Raw genomic sequence first — 22,831 nt, 5'->3', positions numbered from 1 at the left:
CCCTTAAAGGCCACCTGTGATCCAGAGGAGAAAGCACTTCAGCTGACACACACACAGGTCCTCGGGGCTCTGAGGCGGGTGAACCCCCGCAAGGCAGTGGGACCCGACCGAGTGGCACCGAGAGTACTGAGGGCCTGTGCAGAGCAGCTGGCAGGGGTGTACACCGACATCTTTAACTCCTCTCTCTCACAGGAAACAGTCCCACGCACCTTTAAGTCCTCTGTCATTGCGCCGGTCCCTAAAAAACCAAACACAACCACAATGAATGACTTCAGACCTGTGGCACTCACTTCAGTTGCCATGAAGTGTCTGGAGAAGCTGGTGCTAGAACAAATAAACTCTGGTTCCAGACACTGTTGACCCACTTCAGTTTGCCTACCGCTCGAACAGATCAGTGGACGACGCAGTGGCACTAGCACTTCACTCCATATTGCAACACCTGGACTCTCATGACACTTATGCTCGGCTTCTGTTCCTGGATTACAGCTCAGCCAACACAATCAGGCCGCTGAAGCTGACCGCAAAGCTGGCAGACCTGGGAGTACCCACACCCACCCGCAACTGGATCCTGGACTTTCTCACAGACAGGCCACAGGTGGTGAGGATGGGAAAGAAGGTCTCTGCTGAGCTCACAGTGAGTACAGGAACCCCGCAGGGCTGCTGCCTCAGTCCTAAGCTATTTTCACTTTACACATATAACTGTGCCTCCAATCAGGACAATAACACCATCATCAAGTATGCGGATGACATAACCATCCTCGGCCTGATTAAAAGGGAGGACGAGTCATCATATAGAGACCTGGTCCACAGGATCATTGCCTATGGGGAGGACAATGATCTGGTTCTAAACCTGGACAAAACAAAAGAACTCATTCTGGATTTCAGGAAAAAAGCCCCCTCTCTGCAGCCTCTCGTCATCTCGGTTGAGCGGACTGAGAGCCTGGGCCTGGGCCTTCAGATCAGTGAGAGCCTCAGCTGGGCAAAACACACTGCAGCTACAGTGAAAAAAGCTCAGCAGAGGTTATATTTCATCAGGCTGCTGAAGAAGGCCAGACTCGGACTCCAGCCCCTCACCCAAGTCTACAGAGGACTTGTGGAAAGTATCCTCACCAGTGGTATCACAGTGTGGTACGGAAACACCACTATGGCTGAGAGGAAAAAACTGCAACAGGTCATAAAGACAGCAGAGAGAATCATCGGCTCTGATCTCCCCTCCATGGACACTATATACACCCAGCGCTGCAGGAGGAGAGCACAGTGTATCCTCAAGGACAAACAGCACCCAGCACACACCCTGTTCAAATGGGTGGACTCAGGCTACAACCTGAGGCATCGCAGGCCTGTGAGCATCAAAACTCACAGGGCCCGCTTTCACAACAGCTTCTTCCCAGCCACTGTCAGGCTAGTGGCACAGGACATTAAGGAGGGATGGAAACACCTCACTCCCCACTGACATTATCTGCCCCCACTCACACAGAATGTGCAATATATCCATTCCTCAACATGTGCAATACACTGTAAATCGAGCAAAATATAACAATGTGCAATAAGAAATGTCTCCTTTTTATTTATTTATTTTTTAGTTTTTATTTTACTTACTCTTGTCTTATATAGGATTGTATTGTATTGTATTGTTTTGTATGTACATCTGCACTGTTTTTACTTGCACTAGCCTCACCTTTATTATTTATTATTTATGTGTATTTTTTACTTGCCTGACTGGAAGAGAACGCACAAGAATTCCAATGTACCTGTACTGTATTGTACCTGTGCAAATGGCAATAAAACGCTATTCTATTCTATTCTATTCAGTTTCCCTGCCTATACTGCCATCTTGTGGTAATACTATTTTAATAATGTACTTTTCTTATAAGCTCTTCCCTAAATTGGAATTCCAAATCGGATGTTAGGCTGTACCATCACTAAACTAGTGTGGAATAAACACAAGTATACCTAGTAGGTCTCTAGATTTTGCTTAGCACAGAAAGGTCAGTGTTAAAATCACTTTGTTTTCGGACAGCAGCTTTGGTTGAATACCTTTTTGCTATGGATGTCCGTCACTAGAGGGTAGCAGTCATCTTGCTCATTCCAAAATCTGTCAAATGAATTCGTGGATTCTCTTGGCTGCTTTCCACTGCGCTGTTGTCAGGGCAATGGCGTCGCTTTTTCCCCATTTACGCAGTCGGGTTGTCTCAATTTATATCATGACCGGTTAGCTGGAGGACCACTAAGGGAATATTAGTATTTGTTGTTAGATTACACGTTTTCGATATTTTAATACTTTTAGATTTCTTGGATATCATTTTCTAGTTGGCCTGTTTTTGTTCAGTATCCCAAGCTATAAAAACTATAATAGGTTGGTCGAAACGACCCATCGCGAGCTTGTGGAATATCTGGCGAGTAGCTAGGTAGCTAGTCAGTCAAATAGCTAACTACCTAACACGCAGCCTCAATGGAATTACGGCTCAGCTAGCAAACGCTATGTTAAACGTTGAGTGATGATAGCTAATATGCAAACCGGAACCACAGCTATTGTTAAGAAGGTTTCGTCATGTGAAGTGGAATGTTTTGGCAGAAAGCAAACGTTAGCTATATGACACTTGGTGGCTAGAACGCCAACAAATATGAACACCATCGTATTTATTAGTAACCCAACTAGCTAGCTTGCTAGTTGTCTCCATAAAAATGACAACACGACTGACTGAACGTGCAGGCCGGAGCTAGTTTGCTCGATAGCAAGCAGAGGTTTCTAGCATAGTCGTGCTATCTAACTGGCTAACGGTACGAGCGAGCATAGGTGGATTAAACTATAAATTATAAATAACAAGTTGGTGTATAGATTTTGAGGTGAATATGATGGAATCTCAGGAATTATCAGGCACTTATGTGTCTCCTACCCTTCCACCACTAACGGTACCCCGTCAAGATCGGGTTTTGCTGCACAAAAGCAATGTCTGTTCTCGTACCTATTTTGTGGTGGTGATGGTCTTTTTTCACGTTTACATAATCAACGTCATTGCCTTGCTTCTTTACGTGTACTATAACAATGGCCCTGGAGAAATCGGTACATCCGATGGGAACCCCGTGATAAACGGCGAAAGCAGCTCTCACCAACCTCCTGAGCTATACAAGTCTCCTGATCTTGGCTCCCCCGCAAAGATCCACCTTCCACGCTTTGAAGGGATTCGGGTGAGGCCTGAAACTCATAAGCATCTCCATCTTTTTAAATAATGTCGCTGAAGTTAAGTTATCTATAAAGTGTCTTCTGAACATACTTTAATGTCTTTATCCATGTTTAGGTAGGACACATTCAGAAAATTGCTCTGATGCCCAACAAAGTTCACACGATGCAGACCTTGAGCCTGAAGCCGTTACTTTTTGGTGAGATATGAGCTGTAACTCTGGGGTGAGTGGGTGGAGGAACTGAGCAGGATACGTAAATGTCTGGTATGTCTTGCCACATTTCGCAGACGAAATATGAACGAATGTTGTTTGTCAGTATGTTGGTCATGGTAAAAAAACACATTCACAATAGAGCAAAATTGTCATTGCATTAGATTTAATTTCATTACAAATATAGAAACGTAATTTACATATATACATATACAGTGAATCGCATACATTTTCTCTAAGGAAAGGACTTAGTTTTGCTTTGGAACATGATTTGATCTAGACTTTTGAGCTTTGTGAGATGGTACGCTTAAATCACAAGCAGCTGAGACTGAGAGAACTTCCATTCAACTGTCCTGTTTTTGATTGTGTCCTGCACTGTGTTTTCATATGGTATGTCCATAAAGTACATGATATGTCAATAATAATAATTAGTATATGTTTTTTCCACCCAATAGTATGTGCCTTTAGTGACAGAAACACTAAAGCCCCCTATTCTAACTTAAAGGTGCCTGAGTGCCAAGCCCAGTTCTGCCCTCTCACTCTTGCTCTCAGCTCTAGCCTCTGCAGCGATGCCGCTTCCATTTCCTCGCTGCGGTCATTAGGGTGCGTTCGCGTTTGTTCCAGCTGTAGGCTTTCACCACCACCAGCCGCTCTCCCTGCACGTTGCCCGTCACCAGGTAGGTGCCCCCACGCGGTTGTCGCCGCGTCATGTTGTGCACGCAGGTCGCGTCGCGGTCCAACCACAGCTGCAGGCGGGCCCGGATCTGGCCCCCGAGCAGCGGGCCGTGTTTCAGCACCTCCACCCTGTTGGCCAGGGAGAAGGGGGCCAGGCCGAGGCCGCTGGAGTTCACCCGCGACAGACGCAGCTTCACCACTGCAGGAGAGAGAGAGGCTTGTTCACTAGGGAAGTACTGCTTCACCACCTGGAGAAACATTTCATTTCACCAGTGATGGTTAGTATGAAAGATAATTATTCACCAGTGTGTGAGTTACAGAAGATTCTCTTTGAATATTGCAGGGTAGGTGTTGTTTAGCCGCTGAGAAAGATGGTTGAAGGATAGTGGTGACGCACACAAACGTGAAGCTTATGAGAAGTTAGATGTGGTGATTTGTATGAAGAACTGTGTGAAATTAAGGGCATGCAGGTGATAGAAGTTGCGTGTGGAAAGACAAATAGACTAATTTCACTGTAGTGAAAGTAGAATGAAAGGACAGGGAACAGGGGAAGTTTGGAGGAAATGTAAGATATGTGTGGAAGCTAGGAGCAGGAGAAAGGCAACCGGAGAACTTGTTTGGTTATCGGGATAAAGCAGATCTACATACCAAAGTCATTCCTGCAGAAGGTGTCCAGCACATCCTTTGCAGACTTTGCCTCTTCCAGTTCACAGTCACGACAACTTGCCCGAGGTACAGCTGGAGGAAAGACAGGAAGAGCTGTAATGCTATGCGGTCGTTTAATTTCTGCTTCATTGCATACATGACCTTAAAACAACCAATCAACCTCATCTTTCAATTCCTTTTTACATGTGGAATATAATTTAAGAATCAATCTCTAGAGAAGTAGATCTGCTTAAGCACATTCTACACATGACTAATTCTGTCACATGACATAAAACACGTTGGCTTCTTGCAGACACAGGAAATGTAATGCAATGCAAGCAACTTGTGATCAGAAATCCCTGGAAGAGCAACTATAATTTATTACAGTTTTAAGTACCAAACATTTTTCAAGATATAGGTAAATGTTAATTATGCATGTCCTGGAGCTCATGAAACTTTGAAGTACTGTTTTCCATAATGACCGTGTGACCTTGATCTGTAAACTGGCTTCCTGGATTGTGTTAAATCCTGCAGCTGGTGCATTTGTACATGGAGCATATGCAAATAAGGACATGTATGCCATGAGTTCAGGGCCTGATTGTGCATATGTGGCAGAAAGGAATAAACAAAGTCAGTTAGAAAGCAGTGCAAGCAATTTGAAGCAGTGTTTATGTGAGGGAGCCAAGTGCGGGAAATGTAATCTGTGCAAGGTGATCCTGTTTGAGGTGTGAGGACAATGTACATCCATTGTTTTGGCATGTGTAACTAACCTTTGCGGCTGCCAGCATTGGGGACGGTGTTGTTGGCTACAGAAGAGATGCACACCAGGTGGTCAGCAGGGAACTGGTCACAGCTGAGAATGGCAGGCCAGGGGTATCCATAGCAGGCCATTATAGGAGCACAGCTGTCCCTCACCGCCTCACACAGGCTGCGGCACGGGGAGACGAACCTGAGCGGACCGGATGTGGGGGAGAAAGAGGGAGAGAAGGGAACGTGAGGAAGGAAGTTGACTATGAATGGATTAAAGAGACCAGCCTTCAGAAGTTACAGGGGAATGGGGAAAGACAATGCCCAATCTGATAATGTACATTTAAAGAGGTGTGAAAGCAAAACTGAAAAGAAAGGCCTTTGCTTTGATGGTGGGTTGGCTCAGGAGATGGGACTAGTGCCCTGAGCCATGGAGCTGGATTTGCATTAGGTGTGGAGCCCTATTCAACAGTAATCCGTGTGCTCTGATGAAGATCAGAGGGTCAGAAAGGATTGCTATGATTAATCAGCAAATGTGTTCAATTCTAAACAATAGACAATATAGGAAAAAATATCCTTCTCTAGATTTTAGTAAACCTTGCATATAAAAAGCCAGTAGTGTTTTCTTAAAAGTTTTGAGCTTGCATACCTATATCAGCTAATGGAAATTGATGCAATACTAAAATGAGTCAAAAGTTACCTGCTTAAACACTCTTTAAAGAAACAAATCATAACAGGTGAATTATATCAAATACAATTTTTCTCATAATTAAATAGTAGAATACAGGAGGTGAAATATTTTTAAATGTTCATTTAAGAAAATGTTAATTGAGTTACTCAGTTTTATTATTATTTTTAATTTTTTTTTTGCCCTGTTCACTCGGTGACAGGGCAGCATAAGGGAAACTATCTGTGCCTATCGCACATCTGCAGTAACGTTCACGTTTCAGCATTTAGCAGATAGACTAATCCAGATCAGTTTAAATTGTTTACATACACAGCTGCATAAATGGATTGTATATAGTACTGAATCAATCAAAGTATCTTGCTCCCTGACTTCATTTACCAGTTAATCCCGTTCACATGTATGTTTGCTTACACTATGTTTTCTGCAGTAGTAATAACAATCGTGATGTATTTGGGTGATAGTGCCCAGCCCTGGCATTTTACTCTTACCTGTCCAAACAGATGGGTGCAAAGAGTGAGCAGAGGAATATTCTGGCGTCTGGGTGGCACTCCCGGGCCAGTAGGGGCAGCCAGCTCGCAGACTGCTGGACTGCCTCTCCCAGGGACTCGTGGCCCAGCAGGTTGGGCATCCGCATGGTGGGGTAGCCGATGTCCTGGCACAGGGCCATGCTGGGTGGGATGGGCAGGCAGCGAGAGGAGCTCCGCAGCTCCCAGTGCCCGCCGGACGCTCCCAGGCCCCGCCCTAAGCCTGGCCCCGGGCACAGCAGGAGCAGCAGCACCTGGAGTGCAGGAAAGCACAGGGGGCGAGCAGGGAACAGCAGCTTGGCAACAGGCATCATCCACTGAAACGGTACTTCAGAGAAGGCAGGAGAGGCAGGGCGCTCAGTGTGGTGTTCCCAGGAAGATGCAGCAGGACCTGTTGTATGATTGTGTGTATGTGTCCCAGGGGGAGACAGCCTCTGTGGGACAGTGTGACAGGGTACAGCTTGGCTAGGTGCATTTATACAGGACTGGGATGCTGATTGGCGCTGTTGGGCGTGTCCACATTTACATTCGCTAGTTTGACAATAGGGGAGGCAGTGGGGTGGGGAGTAGCGGGATATGGGGTTGGGCCAGTGGAAAGAGCCTCATTAGCCCATTAGTTTGAAAGTGTGTGTGAGAGAGAGAGAGAGAGTGTGCAGGACCTTAATGATACTCTGTGTGTTGGCTTCACACACTGATTTTTCCACCTCGCTGTTGAAGGTTGAGAGCGGGGTCCCTTTCTCACCACACATCCCTTTTAGGATTTTCTGTTTTTTTTCTCAGTCTGATTGGAGCCTATTGCTGCTCAGAAGGTACAGGCATTGGGTTTTTCAGTTTACTCCTTTTTCCACTGTAAAGAACAAGCCTTTTCAGTTCATTGTCAAGGCTATGATGCCCAAGGCCAGAAGTAGTCTGAACAAAGCCCTGATATGACATTTTAATGTCTCACAAATTAGGACTTCCCGCAAGAAATAAAGTCCTAAAATGGTGTTTTATAAAAATTGAAGATCACATTGTCTAATATGCTTGTGCTACTTTGTAGTTTTACCAAGGTGCATAAGGAGTGCAAAGAACAATATATAAGTATTTTTGCTAGAAAAGTAAGTAATAAATGTTTAAGGAATCATAAAAAAAGCCTAGACTTCTGCAGTGCTGTTTTCCTGAATGTATTATGTACAGTTAAACAATGGCTGTTGAAAATTGCAATCAGGGTAGTATGCTATCATTTAAAAGAACATTAGCATGTTGACCTTGCTGGTCCAGATGATGCAAAGGCATAGACGTCAATACATCAAATTGAACTACTCTCAGGCTGAAAGTGAATGTTTTATTAAGAAGTCCAGTATGAAGTAATGGCCTCTAAATAAAAGGTAAAATTAAATGTGTAATGTGGTGTGGGTAATCCTGTCAAGTGGAGAGACCCGGTGCTGTCCTAACCCCCTAGTGTATGGGGGTGGTGAGCAGGCCTTTATCTCCTGTTGTGTCCCTGAAACCTGCTTTCTGTCCAGACAAGCAGGTCACTTCCTTTCTGCACTATCTAGGAACTGCTGGAGCTTAGGCATGCTGTGTGCAGAGGCCAACAGCAGCTGTAGCCGGGCAGGCAGGAATGACAGGGACACCACTGTTCTCACCATTCCTAGCACTCATCTACTGAAAAGAAGCAGGGGACTGTTTGCCTTACTTTGTATATTCAGATGCAAGTAACATTACAGTTGTGTTAGAATGAATGATAATGCAGGGTTCTAAAATGGAGTGCTGCTTGTGTTGAGACGAGTTCTGTGGTACCCTAAAGGGAAGCGCTGAAAGGCCAGGTGTGGCCTATTATTAGTCAAAGAGAGTCGCGCAGGTGGGGTGGAGATCGGGGGGATGGGCCTGAGAGCTTTGTGTTCCCTTGAAGGGTAAAAAGGGGCTGGGAGTGCTTTTTGCAAGTGAAAAGGGTCTGAATAGCAATGATAGTAATGATAGCACTAACAAATATAAGAGTAACAAGTGCCTCCCACCCAGAAGACAATGCGGCTCAGTTCTCACCCCTCCTGTGACACATTCACACCACTGGGCTCATTAGCAGAGTGAATGGGCTCTCCAGGGAGTTTCATTACCTCAATATCCCCAAACACTTAAGAGCTCTGTGTGCAGCAGTGGATAAGAAACCATATTTTAAAATTCACAAATGAATGTTTTGAAAAACATTTAATACAAATATATTCACCAAAAACATAACCATAATATTAATTGAGTTTTTTAGGGTTTTAATAGGGGCTCAAACGATAGTATAGCAAGTATAGCAATCTTTTTCATTGTTTGAAATGGTATAAGGTTGAGAGTGGCATATGGCACTCTTGGGATTTTATGGTAGTTGTGTGCCAGTCACTCTGGGACAGAAAGGGTTAAAGGATACATTGTCAGCTTTTATTTAAGGATATATTCATGCACTTTGGTATCACCATGTAGAAGTTGCAGCACTTTGTATACATAGCCCCCCATTTTCTGGGCTTTGTTATGTAAATTAGCTGTGTTTCACCAGGTGCTGAGTATCTTCTCTGGCGATGCTATACTATAGCCAATGTCCATCTCTTGCTTGTTTCGGGGGGCTAATTGCTTTAAATTTTCTCTTCAGCATATGACTTTCTGTAGGATGAAGCTCCCTGTCCGATTAGTGGTTGTAATTGAACAGATATTCTGTACACTTCAGAATTCATTTTGCTCCTGCTATAAGCAGTTACATCATCAATGAAGACAAGTCAGCTGGTACCTGTGGCAGCCATACATGCCCAAACCATAACACCCTCACCACCATATTTCACAGAGAAGGGGGGGTGCTTTGGATCTTGGGCAGTTACTTTTTGCCTCTTTGCTCTTGTTTTCACTCTGATACAATCTTGGTCTCATCTGTCCACAAGCCCATTTTCCAGAACTATGTAGATACTTTTTGGTACAAACTGTAAACTGACCATCCTGTTTTTCTGGCTAACTAGTGGTATGCACCTTGCAATGTAGCCTCTGGTTCTGTTCCTGAAGTATTTTGTGGACAGTAGTCACTGACACCTCCATGCCTGCCTCCTGAAGAGTGTTCACCAACTGTAGAGGTCTTCCTTTGCAAACCTGGCCTTTTGGGATTACTTGGCTCACAAGTGCTCTTGGCTAATTGATTTTAGTCTTATTTCTCTGCCTCAATGGTTTCCTAGCTTTCATTGCCACAACTCTGGTCCTCCTGTGACAAACGCCAATAACTAACTGCAAGCGTAATCAAAAGCCTACAACCAAGACTGAATGTTCACTTGAACCTACATAGAGTAAGAAATTGAACACGCCTGACAAATCAGAAATTCATGTGAAGCCATTTGTCCCAAACACCATGATGCCTTGAAGTTAGGGGGATGTGCGTAAGAAGTGTTGCAATTTCTGCTGTGCAGTCCATAAAGTATTTGGACAGTGACACATTTTTTGTTTTCACTCTGTACTCCAGCAAACAAACAGTTGAAATTAAACATTTTAATTAAAGTGCAGTCTTTCAGCTTTAATTTGAGGGTACATCCATATTTGGTGAACATTGTAGGAATTACAGCACATTTTACACACCCCAATGTTAGGGGAGGAAAAGTAATTGGAAAATTGGCTGCAGAAATGCTTCTTGGACAGTTGTGTCAAGTTGCATCTTTGGTTCATGCATAAAAGAGGCAGAAAAAGTTATAGAATCAATTCTTGGAGTGCCATCTGTATTTGGAGTCTGTTATCTCTCAGGACCAAAGAAGTGCCACTGCCAGTAAAGCAGGCGATCATTAGATTGAAAAATCTGAATAGATCAATCAGAGACATAGCCAAAAATGCAAGTGTGTCAAAGTCTATTGTTTGGTACATATTTAAGAAGCAAGAAGGCACTGGTGAGCTCAGCAATAGCAAATGACCTGGTAAACCATGAAAGACCAGTGTAGTGGATGACAGAATAATTATTTTGAATGATGAAGAAAAATGAATTTATAAATGTTCAACCGATTAAGAACACTCTCTAGGATGTAGGTGTAGATGTGTCAAAGACGAAGAGAAGGCTACACCAGAATAACCTCAGAGGGTTCACCACAAAATGCAAGCCTCAAGAATAGAATGTTCACATTACAGTTAACATTAACATAGCATACATTAAAAAACTTGTAGAGTTCTGGAACAAAGTGTGATGGACAGATACCATGAAGATTAACCTATACCAGACCTATATAGACTTCAGGCAGTCATTGATTGCAAAGGATTTGCAATGAAACAATTACTTTTGGTCCCATAAAATTGGGGGTATATGTATAATATATGTGTAATTCCTATGCTATTAACCCACTATGGATGTGAAAAGCTCAAATTAAAGCTGAAAGTCTGCACTTTAACCATGTAGTGATTGTATAATATTCAATTTCAGTGATTTGTTGGCTGGAGCAAAAACAAAACAAAAAATGTCACTGTCAAAATACTTACAGACTGCACTGTACTTGGTAAAACCTAAATGTTTAAAAATACCCTTTAACCAAAGTTAAGAATCTGCACTTTAACCACGTGTGAAGTATAATTGTGGATACAGAGCCAAATCAAGAAAAGACTTGTCTTTGTCCAAACATTATGGCCCTGTATATACCGTATATAAACACAAGATTACATTTTGAAAACAAGGAGCAGTGAATTTCTTACAGATAAAGTCTTGCACAGTTGTGGTGAAACTTTATTTCACCGAACACTAACAGTACAGTAAAAATGTGGCTACATGGATGGGGCAGTGACACTGCTGTGCTAATGACAGAGATCCCAGACTTCCTGTCGGAGGAGGAGTGCCGTGTGGTGGTGCAGCTCGCCCAGCTGAAGGGCCTCACAGAGAGCCTGACCACAGTGCCCGAGGGCCGGGAGGAGGAGCTGGAACAGCTGGACCTCACTCCTGAGGACATCTTCAACCTGCTGGACCTCAACCAGGATGGACAGCTCCAGCTTCAGGAGGTGTGTGTGTGTGTGTGTGTGTGTGTGTGTGTGTGTGTGTGTGTGTGTGTGTGTGTGTGTGTGTGTGTGTGTGTGTGTGTGTGTGTGTGTGTGTGTGTGTGTGTGTGTGTGTGTGTGTGCTGCATTTAGTAGCGGTAGGTTAAGTATAGGAAAGATGCAGGGCACTGTCTGGGGTAAAGAGTGGAGGACAGGTAAAGAGTTTGATGTGATATGGAGGAAAAAGATAGAGAAAACAAAGATGTGGATGAAGGGCCAATGTCTGAAAAACAAAGGAGGGTGGATTAATACAAGAAACTACTAAGCATTGAGAAGGGGTTGAAGTAGCTTTTACTGTAGAAAATCAATATGAAGTAGTTGAGTGCTTGAGGGTGCAGAAGTCTGGTAGAACTGAGATTGTCCTTTTTGTCTTGACTGTGTTTCAGTGATTCATTTATCTACAGTATGTTTACTTGTACATCCAATATAATGATTAGTGTCATTTGGTTTACAATTTGCACATTCACACAGCTGTATGTACTCGAGCAGTTCAGGTGAAGGGCCTTGTTCAAGGGAGAGCTGGTGGCTTTCTCCTGTTCATGGTTCCGACTTCTGTCTCCTTGGCACTCTGGGTCTCTGTTCTGGATTGCTCCTAGATTCTGACCCACTCGCACACTCAGGATGGAATGTGGCTCACCCCAGAGCGCCTGCAGGAGATCTATGCCGGGCTCAAGGCCAACCCAGACCATAATGGTAAGAGACTGATTGCCAGGCTCTAATGAGGTTTTTATTTGTCCCTTTGTCGGTCTGTCAGCCTGTCTCTGTGGGCTTACACGGTGTTCGTGCAAAAAGGTGCGAATGTGTCCCAGTGTCACTCATTAAAACCTCAATGTGGAGGTTTTACCCCCACCCCTACACGCACACCCCTCAAATGTCCCTGTACCCTCTCTCAGTGCCGTAGAGTTATTGTGTTGGCCCGGTAGCCTGCTGAGGCCTGGTTCCAGAGAGGAAGGGGCGCACAGACGGCCGGATGTGCACTGGGCCGTGAGTAACTGGACCTTCCCCAAACTCCGCCCTGCACTGCTGAGAGAGCGCTGGGTGGGAAGGGATGGAATGAGGGTGTGATGAGAGGAAAGAAGTGAGGTGGTGCAGGTATGGAGGGAAAGAGAGAGGGAGGAAAGGTCAGAGAGTTTTTAGCTTGTGAGAACTTGAACTGTCAACTGTTCCTGCCTGTTAATTTGTGCGTGTGTGCGCGCGCGTGTGTGTGTGTGCGTGCGTGCCTCCTCCTCCGCCTTTTTGGCCATTGGTGTGTGTGGCAGTTAATAGTTAATAGTAATTTTTTATTTCCTGGCTGGTTCTCATCTCCTTCATGCTTGTTTGTCTGTAGGCCTGTTGAGCCTGGAGGAGTTCAGGGGTCTGAGCACCCAGGATTTGCGGAGCTTCCCAGTGCAGCTCGGGGCGAAGAGGCCCCAGCTGGTGCAGAACAGACGGCACACGTGGCTGTACCAGGGTGAGGGCGCTCACCGCCTCCTCCAGGCTCTCAGGAACAGGTGGGCCTCACATCTGCCTCTCTCTGAACACACTCACCATACTCTGCTTCATACAAATCTGACATTCTGAGGCTACTGAGCTAAAGTACCTAGGTAACAACCGCAATGTACCCGCGGGTATTTTAATCATCTCCTTGTCTGTGACGGTGTCTTGTTGCTTCACCTGCAGGGTCAGAAAGCTCTTAAATGCTAATGGTGGGATACCTGAGGGTGGCTGAGCTTTCTTGTATTTGGTTGGTCTGGTCTGTCAGTGCCACCATATAGTCTGCAGTCTACATTACATTACATTACATTACATTATTGGCATTTGACAGACGCTCTTATCCAGAGCGACATTTGATTAGACTAAGCAGGATACAATCCTCCCCTGGAGCAATGCAGGGTTCAGGTCCTTGCTCAAGGGCCCAATGGCCCAACGTTGCCTGTCCCAGTCGTTTACCTTAACCACTACGCTACAGGCCGCCCCGCTACAGTCTACCTGTGAAGGTTATGATGACAATATCCTCAGAAGTGTTATAAACATTAAGAAGGACACATTTTAACACTGTTTATTAATTTGATGTTTTCTACATGAGACAAAATCATTCTCCAATTGTGGTAAAACGAGTCATTCAAAGGAAACATCAATACAAAGTGCACGCATAACAGTGCATGTGTATTTGTACAGGCATTGTCAGCCAGGCATGTGGAAAAGAATGATGGTGGTCCATGGTGCTTCACTGGACAGGAATGGATTATGAATTCTCAGCAGTTGCCTGTAATATGATTCCAAAGTGGGGAAAAAGGCTTTTAGACTCATAGTCATGGCCATTAGTTTTAATAAGGCTACGGAAATTGAAGTTAATGTGTAGGGAGGATTTCCTGCTGAGCAGCTGAACTGTGCTTTACAGTTTTCTTTCCTCTCCGTACTTCTCCCAGGGTGACGCGTCTGACCCAGCTGCCCCCCTCGCTGGTGGACTTGAGCGAGCCTCTGCAGGTGGTACGCTACAACCAAGGGGGTCACCAGCACGCCCACCACGACAGTGGGCCGGTTCAGCCCGAGACTGTCTGCTCGCACACCCGCCTGGCAGTCAACGTCTCTGCCCGCTACGAGACGCCGTGCAGGTGAGAGCGCCCCCTGGATCTGCCTGTCTTGTCTTCAGGCACCAGTCTCCAGCTGTGACGCTGTGACTGTGTGTGTGTGTGTGTGTGCGCGTGCGCACAAATGAGTGGGCAAATATACTGTAAGTAAAAACACTTGCACTCACCGTGTGCGTGTGTGTGTGTGACTGCTTGTTCATCTGTAGACACGTCTGTATGCATTTGTGGATGAGTTAGAAAACGTCACTGATTGCTTATCTTTGTATATTAATGCCTTTCAGTATTTTTGTGTGTGTCCTTATGTCATTGTCACAGTGTAAACTTGGATGTGCGATGCGTACGCAGGGTGCATGGCGATCAAACAGTATTTTTGTGGCAATAAATTTGCAATTGCCGTATATTTATAAATTAGGAATTTCACTGTTTTTTGGTTTTTTTTGCTTAATACATATTGTAACAACTTTATTGGAATTGAGGTTTGTATGTCATTTCTGAAAGCAATTAAGTTACACATTTTTGTTGTTGGCAGGTTTTTGTTTATTTGGCTATCTTGTCTCCTGTTTGCTTTATAAACGAAAGTATCTTAATTATCTTGTGAATTGTGGTCCATGCTCCAGGTACATCACAGTTCTGTTCTATCTGAACTCTGTGGAAAGCGGTGGGGAGACCACCTTCCCTGTGGCTGACAACAGGACTTATGAGGAAAAGGTGGGTAATGTTACAGATAAAGGACCAGATGCCATGTGCTGGGCCTACAGGGGAGTCTCTATGAAGTGCGTTAGTTCTCACAGTACAGCCTTTTACTAATGAGTTTTAAATGGTGGAGCACCAACAGCCGATTTATGATTTTCACTGCAAGGGATAACTTCCTGATTACCCCTAGTTTTATTTATATTTATTTTTTGTTGGATGTTAGTTACTTAAACGAACAGTTGATAAAATACCCCGTGTCCCGCTATCCCATTGCATGTGGATACCTTCATTACAGAGGATCATAATAGAAATATTATGTGTGAATAGGCATAGGGGGTGGGGCACATATGAATACACATATGAGTGGGCAAATATACTGTAAGTAAAATCACTTGCGCTCAACATGTGATGTTTGCAGTTTTTCTTGTCTTTGTATATTGACTGCACCTTGTAGTTTTCATTAGACAAAATTTTGATGTTCCAATAAAACATTTAAAGAAGTGAATAAGAATCTGCCGGCAAGTGCTCATTTACTCTGGAAAATGTCCTACATTTCTGCTGCTGGGATCTCTCTGAGCCTGTTGTATAATCCTCACACCTGGTTGGACAGAGTGGTTCATTACTGGGGTCTATCAGCATAGCTACATCCTGATGTAATTCCGAAATGCACTGTTTAGTGTGCGTGTGTGTGTGTGTCTGTCTGTATGTGTGCACGCGTGTGCGGTGCATCCATTCCTCTGGTCCTGTCTGCTTCAGGCCCTGATCCAGAATGGTGTCAGTCTCCTCGACACACAGAAGAGCTGTGACCAGGGAAATCTGAGAGTGAAGCCCAAGCAGGGATCTGCCATCTTCTGGTACAACCATCTTTCTGATGGCAAAGGTACAGTACCATAAAGTATGGACACAGGAGAAAAAACTGCTTGTGTGCTGCTTATACATCTGCTTCTCAGTCCTCAAACTCAATAAATGTAAAAAAATAATCAAATCTTATAATGGATGCTTTAGTGTCTGTGTGTTATGAACTGCAAAACACACGCGTCTTCTGTTTATAAACCCACAAGTTATCTGAAGCACAAATACAATATTAAAGATGGCCAGCATATGCACATCCAGTTCAGTAAGGCGCTGGGCTGAAAAGCGCATAAATGAAAAGTCCGCACACTAATATGCTCCTTACACAACTTTGCTGTAGACAACGTTTCCATCCCAGTGAATCTTCAGCAGGTAGAACCTGACAATACAATAACGGTGTGTAAGGAGCTTATCAGTATGCAGGCTTCGTTGTTTTCACAAATATAATATACCATTTAATTAAATTCATGACAACATTGTCATTTGGCCTGGATTTCTTTACGTTTCTGAGAGTCATTCTCTTAAAGCCTGCTGCTGGTAGCAAAGCTGATCTGCCAGAATGTGCCATGCTTCCCATGTAAAACCAACACCCCAGTACAAAGATGGCAACTCTGTGTGAGAGCACCTTAAGATTTTACACAACACATCACATAAAAGGTTCACTGACTACACAACATTAGAGAGCTCATTACGTTATTTGCAGACAGTGGTCGTCCTTGGTCTGTTTAATGGGACGTCCTTGATGTCTGGCCAATTCCATTATCCTGCTGTCTTAATCCAGCTACTTGATCATGCCCAACAGTTTATTAGACAGATGATCCATATCCTTCATCCCCTACCTTCAAGCAGTTCCTCTTCAGTGCACTGTAAATGAGAAATTGGGTCTGGGTGCTCGTTACCTGTTTACATGCGATTTCAGTTTTGGCTGTAGGGAGTAATCATACTTTAACGATAAAAATAAAATAAAAAGAATACTCTGTACTCTGACCCACAGGCTGGGTGGGTGAACTGGACGAGTACTCCCTGCATGGCGACTGCGTACTCGCCCACGGAACCAAGTGGGTCGCAAACAACTGGATCAACATCGACCCGGACTACCAGCGCCAGGCCCGATACCAGGAGCTGGTGGCCCCACGGCAGGACGATGACGGAGGCGGCACAGAGGCTAACCCTGAAGAGTACAGAGACCTCCATCAGGACCTATAGTCTACTGCCACCCTCATGCACTGATTCATGTCCCCTACTGTATCAAGGTATCAAACAACATCCTTGTTGTGCTCCTCTAGGGGATCAGTTTAATGAAGCCTGCACATCACGAGATATTAGCAATGTGAATACTGTATGTCGTAACTGATCCAGGGACAGTCCTGGGCACAGAGCTGAGCTTCACCCACTGCCATCCTGTGTGTGACCTGTTACACCAACCCCCACAACTAAAGCAACTAAAGGTGAATGTACTCTCCAAGCAAATGCCCGATGATGTCACCTAAGGAACGGGCCTTGTGAGGGCTGAACATGCATTTCAATGGCTCCGTCCCGGGTTCATCATGTAGTAGCAAGTGAGTTCCACTAGATGGCAGTTGAAATTGGTCCTGACTTTTTCTTTTCCTTTGTCCATAAGAAACAACAAAAGAAGTCTGTGTGACCATGGTTAGCTATGAGGGGGGAAATGGGATTATTTACAGCTTTATCGTTATTTGGGGAAGTTTTACGGTACTATTTAATAAACATTATTTATTATTTATTTATTATTCAATGTGTCCATGCATGTTGCTAATGGTGCTTCATAACAAGGAGAAAATTAAAAGATCATTTGAAATTACGTTTTCCAAAATTCTATGTCTATATTCTAGAATTCCATTTCTTTTAATTACATCGGCATTAGAATGTTCAGTCAAGAACATTCTAATCAAATATTTGTAATCTCTCACTTTAAAGGGTTAACAATTTGGTTTCTGTAGGGGCCAAGTGTTGAATCAATCTCCATACCCTTTCCCTCTAGTGGCTCAAGTTTAATAATCTGCGTGCTGCAGATAATACATTAATACATATGCATCAGTAAGCATTTCTGTTAAACTCCTTGATAATCATTATAGTTTTCCTTTTGGTTTAGTGTTTTTCACATATATATTTTCAAAAGGCAACTTCAAACTGGGCGGCACGGATGGTGCAGTGGGTAGCACTGCCGCCTCACAGCAAGGAGGTCCTGGGTTCGAATCCCCGTCGGCCGGGGCCTCTCTGCACGGAGTTTGCATGTTCTCCCCATGTTTCCTCCGGGTACTCCAGGTTTCCTCCCACAGTCCAAAGACATGCAGGTTAGGTTGATTGGAGAGTCTAAATTGCCCGTAGGTATGAGTGTGTGAGTGGATGGTGTGTGCGTCCTGCAATGGACTGGCGACCTGTCCAGGGTGTATTCCTGCCTTTCACCCAATGTATGCTGGGATAGGCTCCAACCCCCCTGTGACCCTGTTCAGGATAAGTGGGTTAGGATAATGAATGAATGAACGAACTTCAAACTGCTTCCATCTTGTCATGTACACATGTACTTTTCACTGTTCGGAGATTAGGCTTCAGCTTTTTGTAGGGGATAAGGAACCAAAAAGGCCATAGGTTAGTAGGCCAAAAATTTTAACTTAGTTTTTGTGAACATTTCCACCATGCTTTAAAAATGTAACTCACTAGCTCATTTCAATAAACTCTTGCATGGCTGCTTGCTGCCTGCTACAGGAAGAAGACACATTGTCACTCAACCAGGATCAGAAAAAGGACCACTGTTTTGGTTTATAAACTTAATTTGGTTGATTTCAGTTGGCTGTTCCTTACTTATTGCTGGTGGAAATTATATGGTCATTAAAAATCAAGTGGAATCAGAATTAATACCGTATTCTTGGTTGCATTCGAATGTGGCCTCGAAACATGACTTCTCCATTCAACACATTTGGCACATTCCTCATATTATTTATTTCTTGCAACTATCTCTAATGTCCATTGAGCAACTATGTTTATGACCTTCGGTGCAAGGTCCATCTATTATGCCCTCCAAATACATTTTTCACACTATTTCATAACTAGCATTTACTCATTAGACTTGTATTTTGTACGGCTATCAGGGAATGTATTGTGTGTGTGGTTTTTATTCATTTATTTATTTGTTTATTTATTATTTTTAGTTCCTGCTCCTTGTGTCCATTAATTTCAGTTTACATCTTGTGCACTTGGTCCCTGCGCATGCTTAGATTACTCAGTCACCGTCATATGTGCGGTATGCTTTGTGTTACCCAACACCTCTAGGTTAATGTGTGGCTTTTTCCATGGTCTCAGGGTCTAATTTACATTTACTTTTACTTGTTCATAAAGGGTGACGTATGGTGATGTTTGTGGTTTAATATATAAGGGGTGTTTTGATGTTTTGTCTTTGTGTCCCTGTCCTAATTGCTTGCTCAAGTCCATGTTTTAGAACAGATTGACACTCACTGTTATGTGTATAATTTGTGATGCTTGTACTGTTCAAAAATGGCAATAGTAATTTATCTCTTAATTTATTTGTATGTCGTTGCTTTAATAAGTATTTTCGATAATGTAACAGATCCATATGCTGGGCGCAATCCTGTTATAACGAATTTGGTTGCTTTTGAAAATGCACTGAATCACTTTTGGCTATTGAAGATATTAAAATGTAGATTAAAGAAATTGCAGTGACTCAATGTTTGTTTGTCTTTTATCACTTGCTTTTGCATCTTTCTTTTAAACAAAGGTTTTCTGTTGTGATAATTAATTCAAACTTGCAATTTAGTCAACAGATATTTTCATTAGTTTGAGTAAAAGGGAATATTCTAAATCTCGCCAAAAATTATAAATCTCACACCAGTTTCTGTCCTGTATACAGGTACAGTAGCCAGTGCTTTACAAATAGGTCTACACCAACTGAGTTGGAAAAACTCTTGTCAGAATACAAAGTTGGCATTCATTTAAAAACAAAGACTTGTGTTAATGTAGTGGAATACAGTTATATTGGCGTTTGTAGCCCTCTTGTGGACATCTTGTGGAACATGTTCACATTCGCTTTCTTTTTTTTACCCACTGGACACGTTTAGGGCAGTACTCGACATTATAACTGAGTGATTCTATTTTTCTGGTGGTAATGACAGTCCATGTTTTCATTATATTCGACAGCCGTATCAGCCTCACTTGATAGATCCATAACTTTAACGTAGGGAACTAGTTACCCAGTTAGAGTAGGCTATGCAGTATATATGGAATTCTGGGTTCCATAATCACTTCGGTGCTGCTTAAATAAAAACGCAAAAGAAAAGATGTTCGCAATAACAATGTGGTAATGAAGTGTAGTGGTGTAGTGAAGATCATGTTGCGGTAGCCTACTAAGCCTTTCCGTCTACAGTAGGCACTAGGCAAGGTGGAGTAATTTTGGTGGTACATTTTTTGCAACTAATTGATAGATGTCGCTGCAGAGACGCAACCCCGCCGTTTGGATTAGGCACGTATATGCGTTGCAATCGCGTTGAAGGACAAAATCGAATTTTATATTTATGCAAGCCATTTGTAAAATGACTGATGTGACGTAATGCTGACGCAATTGATTAATACGTTTAAAATGCCAGAAATCGCCTGCATGGTTTCTCCTGTAGGCTATATAATATTAAATAGGGCGTTTCTGTTTTAAGTTTAGGTAAGCATGTTTGGTCAATAGAGCAGCGCAGAGCAACTAGAATTATCGTAAATTTGCACTGGATTAGGCACCAGGTTTTGCGCGTGATGTTCACGAGATTATACCGATATCTCCGTAGTGGCGACACATTCTGCTCGAGCAATATGACCTGTTTATTGGTTGTATAAAATATCCAGTGAACATAATTTATTTCAGAACACTGTTCGCTAGCTGAAGAAAGGAATGAAAGTTAGCTATAGATAATAATAGGCAAAATAGTATCAAACTACAGCACCCAATTCTTGTATTTATTACTGAAAACAACAGATGGTAACATAACAAAAGAAATGTTGCTCTAAGCGGCCATTCATAGCCCAGCTACATACTTTCGAAGTGGTTCACGATTAATTGTAGGCTACTGTAGTCAGGATGCAATGTAGCGAGACAATCCACGTTTCCATGGGTGTGTTGGTCCAAGGGCGGTTCTAATGGGGTGGCCGGGGTCAGTCAGTCTGTTTTTACGAAGACGCCGTCTTTTTCGCTTGCAAGACTGCCAAATGTGCGGCAAAGAAGCTAAAATCACCAGGACATGACAGGACTAGCTAGCTAACAAACGTTAGTCACAACAAGAAATACATTACTTGAATGCTGTGTTGCTTTAATGGCCCCCTTGAGTACTACAAGCTATATCAAATCAGCTAAATCTATGTAGCCAAATCGTTAATTTAAGAATCTGTATTTACATAATAATATTGTGCCCACTGTGTAGGTGCTGGTACATAATTTTTATAGTATTTAGACATTTTTGTGTGGAACGTTGATTGACGCAAGTACTCAAGACAGCAATTCATTCGTATAGACAGTCTGGCATGGAAATGACTCCGTGCATTCCATTACATTTTCCATATGCTTAGTACACATAATTGGTGGTTTGCTTAGTGAGTGCATTTGTCTACTGAATAGCCTTAACTTTTGTAAGGGAGCTCAGTGAAGGGTCTAGATGAGAAAAGAGGTGATAGCCTATTTATTTGTCATTGTTCATTGATTGAACATAGTTTAGAAAGGCACACACCTGTTTATATGAAGTAAGGTGCCACAATTCACTCATGTCAAAAAAACCTTGACATGATGTCCAAGGAACACTCTGTGGACCTCTGCAATAAAATTGTGGTGAGGCACAGATCAGGGCAAGGCTCTAAAACCATTTCTAAAGCTTTGAGTGTTCCCAGGAGCAAAGTGGCCTCAACAGTTGTGAAATGGAACAGGTTTGGAACTTTGGCTGTCCAGCCAAACTGAGCAACCTTTTTAACATTAATGTTTTTACAGTGTAGTTAACAAATACATTAACTAATGAAAAGTTAATTTCATGCTTAATGTGTTTGTACTTCATAGTGAAGTGTCACCATTTCTAAATGTAATAAATTAAATCATTTTTAAGTGTGTATTTACTCTGATTCCATTTTTCTATAGATTTTTTTTTCTAAAGATCTGACATTATCCAGTGTCAAATATGCAATAATAGAGGAAATCAGGAAGGGGGCAATTACTTTTTAACTTTTAAACTGGTTTGCCATGGTCGGGCCCAATTGACTTTTTGGTGATTTGCTTAGAGTATTTGTATACAACATACGACAGGGGCGACATGGCTCAGGTGGTAAGAGCAGTCGTCTGGCAGTCGGAGGGTTGCCGGTTTGATCCCCGCCCGGGCTGTGTCGAAGTGTCCCTAAGCAAGACACCTAACCCCCAAATGCTCTTGATGAGCATCTTGGTGAGTGTGTGTATGAATGGGTGAATGAGAAGCATCAATTGTACAGGGCTTTGGATAAAGGCAAATTTACCATTAACCATATACTGAATAGCCTAGTGGTTGAAGTACATGACTGGGAGGTGCAAGGTAGGTGGTTCGATCCCCGGTCTGGCCACAATCTGCACAGCCGTTGGGTCCTTCAGCAAGGCTCATAACCCTGCATTGCTCCAGTAATGAATAGTGTTTTTTTTTGTTGTGTTTTTCGCACGTGAAACAAAAAAACAACAAAAAAAACATAAATAACGTGCGTGAAGCCAGGAGATATGGTTATATATGGCTGCACCCCCAGGCAACCCTTGGACCCCACTTGGCCACCCCAGTAAAAAATGTAAAGAAAAATCCTAGAACCGCTCCTGGTCTGGACACAGACGAACACATACCATTGATTGTTAATCGAATTGTAGCTAACCGACCTGGTTACTGTGTATAGTTTAGATGTTATATATGAATGAATGAATGAATGAATGAATGCACGTTTACACGCGCTGAATCTGAATTTAACGTTAGCTAATTTATGTGGATTGGTGCAGGAGAAAACCTACGTGCGTACGTGAATAATTGCACATT

At 43.2% G+C, this 22,831-nt stretch overlaps 1 protein-coding gene across 1 annotated transcript; it reads left to right on the top strand.

The window, feature by feature from the left end:
- Positions 1–2,187: 2,187 nt before the first annotated feature.
- LOC133139624 (transmembrane prolyl 4-hydroxylase-like) lies at positions 2,188–19,490 on the top strand. Its single transcript, XM_061259217.1, has 9 exons — positions 2,188–3,189; positions 3,300–3,381; positions 11,450–11,640; positions 12,273–12,369; positions 13,004–13,166; positions 14,085–14,270; positions 14,864–14,954; positions 15,696–15,819; positions 16,786–19,490. Exons 1-9 carry the CDS (start codon positions 2,854–2,856, stop codon positions 16,995–16,997), a joined length of 1,482 nt encoding a protein of 493 aa, XP_061115201.1. The 5' UTR covers positions 2,188–2,853; the 3' UTR covers positions 16,998–19,490.
- The last annotated feature ends 3,341 nt before the right edge of the window (positions 19,491–22,831 follow it).

This window comes from Conger conger, chromosome 10 (assembly GCF_963514075.1).
Source record: "Conger conger chromosome 10, fConCon1.1, whole genome shotgun sequence".
Lineage (NCBI taxonomy): Eukaryota > Metazoa > Chordata > Actinopteri > Anguilliformes > Congridae > Conger > Conger conger.
Note: the sequence above shows the minus strand (reverse complement) of the source record. Positions and strands in the feature narration are given on the sequence as shown.

Bases quoted from the DNA above. Each gene is read 5' to 3' on its own strand.
- LOC133139624 (XM_061259217.1), top strand. From the start codon at position 2,854: ATGATGGAATCTCAGGAATTATCAGGCACTTATGTGTCTCCTACCCTT. The intron at 12,370-13,003 runs GTAAGAGACTGA...GTTTGTCTGTAG, and splicing joins GGCCAACCCAGACCATAATG to GCCTGTTGAGCCTGGAGGAG. The intron at 14,271-14,863 runs GTGAGAGCGCCC...TCCATGCTCCAG, and splicing joins CGCTACGAGACGCCGTGCAG to GTACATCACAGTTCTGTTCT.